Source organism: Microtus oregoni, unplaced genomic scaffold (genome assembly GCF_018167655.1).
Source record: "Microtus oregoni isolate MIOR12 unplaced genomic scaffold, Mior012 000020F_ref0000438, whole genome shotgun sequence".
Classification (NCBI taxonomy): Eukaryota; Metazoa; Chordata; class Mammalia; order Rodentia; family Cricetidae; genus Microtus; species Microtus oregoni.
In genome coordinates this window covers 12,785,828-12,796,033 of record NW_024543079.1, presented here as the reverse complement: position 1 = coordinate 12,796,033, position 10,206 = coordinate 12,785,828, and the positions used below count along the sequence as shown (strand labels likewise).

General features: G+C 45.4%; 1 protein-coding gene across 3 annotated transcripts in view; it reads right to left on the bottom strand.

The window, feature by feature from the left end:
• Positions 1-637: 637 nt before the first annotated feature.
• The window catches only part of Ndrg3 (NDRG family member 3), a 66,517-nt gene continuing 56,948 nt past the window's right edge, over positions 638-10,206 (bottom strand). For 2 of the 3 annotated variants that reach the window (XM_041670304.1, XM_041670305.1), the window contains 7 exons: positions 9,047-9,112; positions 8,892-8,943; positions 6,507-6,554; positions 4,765-4,800; positions 4,557-4,608; positions 3,237-3,275; positions 638-2,150 (listed from right to left, as the gene is read on the bottom strand). In XM_041670304.1, the coding sequence (XP_041526238.1) occupies positions 1,969-2,150; positions 3,237-3,275; positions 4,557-4,608; positions 4,765-4,800; positions 6,507-6,554; positions 8,892-8,943; positions 9,047-9,112 (475 nt within the window). In that variant the 3' untranslated portion in view covers positions 638-1,968. The remainder of the gene's footprint in view (positions 2,151-3,236; positions 3,276-4,556; positions 4,609-4,764; positions 4,801-6,506; positions 6,555-8,891; positions 8,944-9,046; positions 9,113-10,206) is intronic. The other variant, XM_041670306.1, reaches the window with a different exon arrangement.

The following is a 10,206-nucleotide window of genomic DNA, read 5'->3' as shown; positions in this document are numbered from 1 at the left end:
TCTGTCGTGTTAGAAGACTGTTGTCCAGAGCCAATAGTCCATACGGCCCTGTGGGTAGTAGTGGGAAGTCAAGGGGGTAGTCCAAAAGAGACCAGCATGTATATGCGGCATGTTTGATAGAAGAATTCAAGTCTTCTTTAGGCAATCAGACGGTGAGAGCAGACTTTCTACGGGACCAGAAACATGTTATAGCCACCAGCTCTACTCGAATCCTTCGTTCCTGATTTGATCAAAGCCTTCTTCCAGTCCCAGAGGGACTATTCCATCCTTTATAAGATGGTGGGCTCCTAAAACTATTCATAGAGCAGCTTCTGGAGAAACAGAGCCTGCTGTCTTAAGAACCACCCAGGGAAGTGTTTGTAAATTATCACATGATAGTTAGGACCAGGAACTCCACAGAGACGATGGAACATAAGACATGGACTAACTTTCTTAGACTCTAGTTCCCTCTCATCAAGAATAGCACTGTCAGGCTTCTTGGGAGTTTTGAGGAGACCAGGACACATCAGGTAGATGGGGAATTCAGCATGGCATGATGACAGATCAGAAAATGCAGAGTTCGGAACCTGTAGAAGAGTCTCATTCCCAGCCCAAGCCTTCAGAGAGTCACTTAGAGAAATGACACCAGCAGCCAGGGAACAATGAGACATATACAGCTTTATTTAATCTGTAAAAAGTCACACTCGGGTAGAGTGACATCTTCCTTATCTTAGCATAAAGCAAGGAGTGTGTGAAAAACCTCTTCCTCGGGTTTGGAACCATATGACCCTGGCTGGGCTCACATCTGGATACTTCCAAGAAAGGAGTCCTTGCTGTGTGGCAGCTTCTTCCCAGAGGGTCTCCCTGGCTGGTATGACCCCTCACCGACAACCTGGACAGGGCTGCCCTGAGATTGTCCCCTTCCCTCCTAAAAAGGGACATTGCACGCTTAAGACTTTCCCAGAAATGGGTTCCACTTCAATGTGACTTGGTTTCCATTAATGTTTGCTGGAACCTAGGCTACATTTACTTATCATGGTGGTGTGTTAATGATTCCTCCTTTCCCCACTAAGACCCTCACCTTCGATGGTATATTTAAATGATACTGTCCCCTTCTCTGGGACAGAGGGATGGAGAACCACTCTCCATCCAACCTGGGAGGCACTTCCTACAGATGTGTGGGTGTCTGGGAAGTGGTATCAGATGCTACACGGACAGCATTTTAGTCTGCAGAGTGGAGCCTGGTGTTTGTTTTCCATCTTCCTTGGATAATCTAGAGCTTAGGACAATTCCTTGGAGAAAATGCCACAGTGTGGAGATACCACTGAGGGTTTCAGATCGTGCCCTCTGACTTACACAATGACATGTATGAATCCGCTTGGACAGGGCAGGCGACTGCTACCTTGCCTATCTGTGTAATAGGTGACCCCTCTACTGGTCCACACAGTAACTACATCCCCACATCCCTTAGACCCGCTCTCTCCTAAAATCATTGCAAATGTTGTCCAAGTGGAACCAAAATCCAACCTTGTGGCCCAAGCCATCCAGATATCTGCTCTGCATATTTCCCTTTAAAACGCCACTGAGTGCAAAAAAGTCCCTTTGCAGAAGTGCTACAAGAAAGCATGTCTAAAAATCACAGAACTATGCACACACAGACACAGACACGCGTGCTCGCACACACATGGAGTTGAGAATCAAAGAATCTCATCAGATACATATTTGAGGGAGCACAGGGAAAGGCTGGCAAGAAAAGATATGGAGATCAGATCGGATCAAGATGTTGGAATGTTACAGTAATGGCATGGGTGGTTCTTGGTATATACAAAAAGGGGTGTGTAGAGAGAATGGTAAATCCAGGCTATTAGAGAAAGGTTCTGTGGCCATGCATGAGTGAAAGTGGAGGCCAGCTGACAGGATGAAATGTTCTATTATGGAGTGGTCATTTCAGGGAGGAGGGACTTGCGTGGTCCAGGGAGGAGCATCTGCTTAGCAAGACACCTCCATGGTCTGGTGTCTGTCCAGGACATCAGGGGACTCACAGGATTCTTGAGTTCCATCTGACTGATTGCTGGTCACAGACCTGCTAAAGGGACTTTCTCCAGAGCCAATGCTACTCGAGGTGGAGTGGGTTCGTGATCGGGCGAGCCGGGTCATGCTGGCAGATGGTACTGTAACAAAGAACCAGGAGATCAGGAGGAGGAGCTCGGAGAAGCTCAAGTGCTCTACAGACTTCACCTAAGACTTCACCTTTCCCAGCCCACCTAAGATGATGCCCAGCATGGCATAAGAGGTGCCCCCTCTGCACCCTTTGCTCTAGGTGAGTGACTGTATGCAAGGCTGCTGTGATCTCCTGCATCTGGATTCTCCCCAGATCTGACTTCAGAGTCTGATGGGAAACCCTAAGGCAGAGTAAAGCCTCTTAGCTGTGACCACACCATTCATACAGTGATTAGGAAGGTGGCTTTGGGAACACACACTGGTTACCAAAAACCTGCAGGGCATGCAAGACTAAACCAAAAGAAAGAAGGACAAACCACACAATTAGGAAGGCATTTCACAAACACAGTGCAAGCCCGATACAACAAGACTACCATCCGTGTCCACAGGTACTGTTGCCCTCTGGGGAGGAGACTTGGATGGGTGGAGGGGAGGGAAGGTGTTCTGGAGCCGATTGCTATACAGGCATGTGGTACAGGCTATTGGGGACAAGGGGTTGACATGGGACTGACTCGGGTTGTTTAATTTAGACTTCTATTTTGTTACTGTTACTACTTTGACTTTAAGAACCTTTTAGCTTCATCATGGACAAGGCCTCACCTGACAGAACTAACTGCCCATAATTCTGGATCATTAGTCACTGTCCCTGCTATCATTTCATCATCACTGTGGTGGTATCTGGACACAGATGCTAACCTCTCACCTAGAGTCAAGACTGTAGGACCTTTCTGATTCCTGTTTAGGGCTCACTTCAAGGATTAGTAAATATGTGGTGGTAGTGGAAGAGGGACCCCTACCCCATTGAGCTTTGGCTGCCACTGTCACCCTGGCTGAGGATGAGAGGAGGCCTGGGCATTTCAATGGACTTCTTTTTTTCTTATAGAACAAGGCCTGATCTGTAGGGTAAACTCTCAGATGACACTAAGCCCTGTTCTATCGGGCTCTCACTGCACAGGGAACTGCGGACATGCTGCAGGCAGCCAATGCAGCAGAAAGAGCATGGTTGGGAGGCGGGCAGGGCCAGCACAGGAAGGTACCTGACTCGCTGCTGAGGTGACTGAGCTGCACATACGGGACTGGAAGCAGGATGGACACAGGAAAAGGCAGGTTAGTGACCCACAAGAGCTATGTGACAACCTTGGCTGCCTAGAAGATGCTGACAGGATACTGAGCAGGGATGGAAGTTTCTTTCAAGGTCCCAGAGAAGGGCATCGATGCTTAAGCACCACTTTTAATGCCACTTCTCGAAACAGACAAAAGAAGCTGTTCCACCCTCATTCTATAGGCAGCCTCGGTACCCTGTTTTAGAAGCTACCTGCATGATCAGATATCTTCTGGGGGAGAGGATGAGACTAGGCTAGGAGAGGACTTCTCCTCCTGGTGAGCCAGAGGGCTGTGTGTGTGGGCTCGGGTGGTAGCAGCTCACAGACGGGGACGACATAGCCACTCTAGACAAGACACACATGGTCTTTCTGGCAGCTACAGGTCTAACCTAGGGACCACCTTCCTGGGCAGCTCACCAACGGTCATCATCTAATGGACACCAAAGATGGAAAATCTGCCCGCTGGGTAAAGAGCTCTGTTCTGAGGTTAAAGGTATTTATTTATTTCCCCCCGAGAGAAGCAAGTGTGAGTTTCTGTGACAAATGAGAAAGCTCAGGGTCTAAGAGATAAGAGCCCAGTGCAGCAGCATATGACACGGACGTGCTCTAAAACTGAAGCTCATCTGTGGCAGAACAGATTTCAGTAAGGACACTGTCCTTTTCTCCTGAGCCTTTACTTTGTTTCTGTGGGCCAGGTAAAATCTGCTGGGTTCAGATATAAATCATAAGCTCCAGTTTATAGCTAAGGCAGCCAAAGCTTCAGTGGTTAAGATGTGGGCCTGGAGTCAGACTTTGAAGGTTTCAATCATGGCTATCCTGGTTGCTACGGGAGGCAGCTAAACATTCTTGAGCCTCAGTGTGCTATAAAATCACCTCTTAGAGCCAGGTGTGGTGACACACATCTTTAATCCCAGCACTCAGGAGGCAGAGGCAGGTGGATCTCTGAGTTTGAGGCCCCTCTGATCTACAGAGTAAGTTCCAGGATAGCCAGGGCTACACAGAGAAACCTTGTCTCAAAAAACAAAACAAAACAAACAGAAAGACAGGAAAAAAAATCACCTTTTAGTCTGAGGACGTATCTTAGCTGTCAGCCTCACTTAGACACATGCACAGATGAATGAACACTTTATACTCCATTGTCGTCTACTTAAAGTCCAACTAGCCAATGGGTGGTCCTGAGAATTGTGGTCTCCCAGATGTTAAACGTATCCTATTACCCATAAACTTCTGCTAAATAGAAAACATACTACTCACTGTAGCCCATCCCCTGCAAAAAGTACTTGAAGGCCTCGGTGAGCTTCCCAGGCTGGAGGAACAAACAAAGAAGGCATTAATTTTTGCATTAAGTAGAGAGGTAGCAAAGAGCTGGGGGAGCAAGACAGAGGGGAGAGGGGAGAGAGAGACAGAGAGAGAGAGAGAGAGAGAGAGAGAGAGAGAGAAATTATTATGAACACTTTCTTACCTGAACTACTTGGGGCAGTCCTCCACAGTCTGCCATCTAGAAGAGGAAGAACACCTAAGTCAGCAGGACCTCCACTAAGGGGAACGCTCTCAGTATTTCATGTCCTTTCGAAGAGTTCAGGAATGAATTTGATGCTTAACAGCATCCATCTTTGTATCACTTCAGGGCACGCTATGCAGTCTTGATGCTGGCCATACCCTTGAGAGAGATGTCCAGCGCTGTTCATTCACAGGATCTCAGGCCTGGCTTTCAGACCTCTGCAGGTATTTCTTGTTAGGCTGACAGTACTATCAGCTAAAACTTTCATCCTGGCTCATCTGCACCCAAAGACACTTATTTCACAGTCCTCAAACAATGTGCTGCACATCTCAGTGTGTCGTACTTTGTAAGGGCCCCTTTCCCTACTAAGAGGTCAGGGCAGGGCTTCCTATGTTGCTGAGTCCTCCACTTCTTGCCTCTAAGTACTTGCCCCGGATGTCCTCCTCTCCTTGTTCTCCTTTGCTCCTCCTCATTTCTCCTTCTATTTATCCTCTCGGCCTGCCAGTCCCACCTATCCTGCCTTGCTGTTGGCCATTCAGCGCTTTATTAGACCATCAGGTGTTTCAGACAGGCAAAGAGTCACAGCTTCGCAGAGTTAAACAAATGCAGCATAAACAAAGCAACTCATTAAACAAATATTCCAGAGCATAAACGAATGTAACACACCTTAAAATAATATCCTATAACAGGGTTCCTCTATGTAGTCTTGGCTATCCTGGAACTCACTCTGTAGACCAGGCTGGCCTTGACCTCAAAGATTTGCCTGCCTCTGCCTCCCAAATGCTGGGATTAAGGGTGTGTGCTGTCACTACCCGGCAAGGGTGAATCTTGATAATCTAGAAACTTTTAACAAGTACAAGAAGCCCCAAGAGAAAAATGTACCCATCATCACTAAGACATTCTTAGAAGTTTCCTTAAAAACGCAACAGGACTCAGGATATAAAGCATTCCCAGCATCACCTCATTTCTTCTTATGTTGTACATTCACTAAATTTTGAGTGGAATGGGAAAGTGTTTATGACAAAATGGAGGAAAACAGAAATATCTTCTAATCTTTATTTTCTTGGTTGTTTTGTAGTTCAGGATAGCCTGGAACTCATATAGCTCAGGCTGGCTTCAAACTTATAGCAAACCTCCTGCCTCAGCCTCCTATAAGTCAGAATTATAGGCATAGGCCACCATCCTAGCTTTCTTTCTTCTTCCTTTTTAAAAAAAAATTTTTTTTCAGACTGGGTATCTCTAAGAAGCCCAGGCAAGAGCTGTACTTGTATCTCCTTAGCGCTGGGATTAAAGGCCTGTGACACCATGCTCAGACCTCCAGCTCCTCTGACTTTATGATGTAAAAAGATATATGGAAAAAGACACTAGTATATTACTACATATTTGTTTTTTGAGAATTTAGAAAATATATTCTTTGGGCTGGTGAGTCGGCCCAGAGGATAAAAGTCCTTGTAGCCAATGCAGCCAAGCTGACAACCTGAGTCCCACCCTTGAGACCCACATGGTGGAAGGAAAGAACTGACTTCTGTAAACTGTCCTTATGTGCCTTTGCATGTATTGTCCACCACCAATAAATACATAAATGTAATTAATCTATTTTTCTTATTCTGAGAGAGAGAAAAAGAGAGAGAGAGAATAAAAACACAGAGTTGACGAGTACCTAAGTTATCACAAGTAGTTGGCTGTGAAAAAAGACACGTTACCTTTAGCAAAGTGGTATTTATAGGGTCGAGGCGAGAATTGCATTCAACCTGAAAAAGAAAAGAACTTTAGAAATTAGAATTTCTTACAAGCCCAAGAGATTAGGTGTCACACAAAGTGTGATACACACTTTGTCTGATGGTTCAGATTTCATCTAAAAATTTTGCCATTTTCTTTTCTGATGCTTTTAGTCTTTAATGAACAACATGCTGACTCTAAAGCCTCTTACTGCTGGCCATGATGTGGGCAAGGAACATTCCTTCTCTGAGAGGCAAACAGGACTGTGGCCCTGTCCTGCTGGGATCTCCTCCATGCTGTCCCAGCACACCTGGCCTATCAGCTTGGGCCTGTGCTCTGTGTCCACCTCCCTGCTCAGTCCCTCCTGTCTGGAGTGGAGAGCTGCCATTCCCCAATCACTGACTCTTCTGCCTCAATGACTCTCTGGCTCCCCAGTGTGAAGAATTCTTCTGTGTTTGTTCTGTTGCAAGGTCAGCAAAACTAGGGATGACAGCCTGGTACACCTCCATGTTTAGGATCTTGTGCCCTTTGACCCGTGAAGGCAGGAACCTCAAAGAATATATTTTGGGAAGATAATCTGAGCACATGCCCCATCACTGAACTTTATACCTATAGCTCTAGTAGGACAATATTTTATGGCTCACTCGATCAAACAGCTTTCCCTTATGTCTTCTAAGAATATACACATAAAACCTGTGATAAGAGCTTGGAATCCAGTGGGAGTGACTATATATACCACAAAAGAAAGTGAAGTAACTTCAGAAACTTCACAGCTGTGTGGAATGAACAGAAAGAAGGCCAAGTAGGAATTTCAGAGACAGGAAGAAAAGGCGGTGTCTGGAGACTCCCAGAGGCAGAGAAAGGAGGGTCGTGCAGTACACATGTGTCATTACGGCGGAGAGTATAAAGTGAAGATGCACACAGAGCAAATTCAGGGCAGACTGGAGCTCACTGTGGAGGTGACAAGGTCTAATTTAGGAGAACAGTGGCACGGGTGGCTTACTGAAGAGGCAGTAGTTCTAGTTACCTAGGCAAGAACCAGCAATCCAGGTGAACTTTGGGTCTTGGGATTGCTGATGGGCAGGTATACAAAACTCCTCTGAAATCAGGAGATGATCTAAAAGCCAAGATCAAGTCAGAGGCTTAATTTGTTCTATGTGAATGACAATGCAGGTTGTGATAAACAAATGCACCATTTTTCTATAGAATATGCAAGGATTCCACAGGTAGAATTTTGAAATGGGTATTTAATGGCTAGTTACAGTGCTCAGAATATAGTAGATAAGCTATATTTTCTAAGAAATCAACTTCCATGTCTGGATTTAACAAAGCATGTCTTCCGTTATCCACTACTTTGTAATTCATACAATGTTCTGTGTCTCCATTTTTAACTAACCACAGTCACCAGGGCTGCATGTGTGTTTTCCTGCAGGGCTGGAGACTGAATCCAGGGCCTTGCGCATTAGTGCTGTGCCTTAAGCTACATTCTCAGCCTCAGTCATTAGTCTCTGACATGTCTATGTATTTTCCAAATTCCCAAATGATCTGTTACTCCTCAGCCCTGAACAAACAGAAGATTCTCAGAAGGATGCTGAATTAGTGAGCAAAACCAGGTGTCAGTCCTGAACTGGCACTTGTGGAGTTCTCCTAGTGTCCCGGGGTGTCTCTCAAGTTCCTACCACCAGAGGCATATCAGGTTCTGGCCAGGGCGTCAGGTCTAAATGCAGTTAGAAGGGGGTCTACTCTGTGTTTCGGATGAGGCCTCACCTCTTGAAAACAGGAGTGTGGAAATAAGATGAAAAGGCCTTATTTATTTGGCTAAACTATACCTTTAAAAAAATAAGTGACCGGGTAGTGGTGGCGCACGCTTTTAATCCCAGCACTCAGGAGGCAGAGGCAGGCGGATCTCTGTGAGTTCGAGGCCAGCCTGGTCTACAAGAGCTAGTTCCAGGACAGGCTCCAGAGCTACAAAGAAACCCTGTCTCGAAAATTGAAATAAGTAAATAAATTTAAAATAAATAAAAAAAGAAGTGAACATGCTATTTAAGTCAACACAAGGGAGAGGGATATAGGCCCTCGACAGCTTTCTCATTTGCTGGATTTATGGTGGCTAACTTCTCTTAAGTGGAAGGCTGAGTGCCGAAAATCTAACTGTAATTGCCACAGAGCGGACAGCAGCACACAGAGCACACTGATCAATCCGATGGGAACTGATTTAAAAATATGTAACAGTAAAACCTGGTAGGTGGAATTATATGCATCATGACCTTGTGTGGCCATGTTTCCATGACACACTGTGTCAGCTGTGTTCCTGACACACACACTTGACTACACTTCAATCCCAGCTGCTCACGTCAGGACATACTTACCACAGCCTCCACAGCAGGTGAATTGTCCCCTACCACCAGTAAAGTAGAACACCTAGGAACACGCCGAAGAGGAGATGGTCAGCAAGTAAAAGGACAATGGACTCGTCATGACAGGCAGATACACAGCCATTCAGCGGGGAGACTGGGGCACTTACTTTAATGTTTTCAACCTGTTATCATTTTGGCCCAATATAGGTCTTTCAATTTCCAGGTCTCTGCGTCTAGACAGACAAAGCAGAATCAGTATCATTTGCAGGAGATCGTGGCCCTTCATGTGTTTCCCGAACATGTAATCCAGAGTATGACAGTCTAGGAACACTGTCTTTTCTTCACACCTCAGGATGGAAGGGCCCTGAGCTATTCTCTTTAGCAGCTGTTTCCACGGCACCATGCATGCTACAAAGCAGGAATGGATTTTACGGATGCTAAAAAGGAACTTTTAAACTCTAACAGGAGCCCTACTGAAATCCTCAAGTCTAACTTGAATTTTCCAAGTGGTCTGTAGGAATGAGTCCCTTAGGAGGAGGGAATGACATACTTTTATATGGGAAGAGGACTTTATTTATAATAGCTTTGCAAAGAGCTTTTTAGTCTTTTTTATTTCAATTAAAAGTAGAAAGCTCTCCAGACCAGATCCAAAGCTTGGCATCACACCTTACAGGCTATGTAACTCTGCAGACTTCCGGCTGACAAATGCAGCCTTCTCCACCATCTTCCCTCTGAAAAACTATCACTGGGGTAAGAACCAGTGCTCTCTCCTCAGCCTACCCTCTGACAGCGAAAGTATGAAAGTAAATTTTGAAATATTCAAGGAAAAAGGAGTTGACTTACATCCTTGTGTTACTCTGACTGATTCATGACAAGGTATCAGCAAACAGAATCAAAATCAAGTCCTAATATTCTCCCCATTGTCTTCCTGTAAGGGCTTCCTTCTGGTCCCTACCATTCTTTTCTTTTCTTTTTATTGTTTTTCTTTTCTTTCTTTCTTTCTTTCTTTTTTTCTTTGTTTTTTTGAGACAGGGTTTCTCTGTGGCTTTGGAGCCTGTCCTGGAACCAGCTCTTGTAGACCAGGCTGGCCTCGAACTCACAGAGATCCGCCTGCCTCTGCCTCCGGAGTGCTGGGATTAGAGGCATACACCACCACTGCCCTCTTTTCTTAAATATATGTAAGTTAGATTTCTTTTTTTTCCCCTCAAGACAACCTAGAAACTACAGCTGTTTTATCGCTCACAGTTTCCTTCTTTAGAGATCTTTCTAAAACTGTCTATAGTTTTCCATCCTAGAATGGTCAAACCGCATAGGCAGGACAACAATG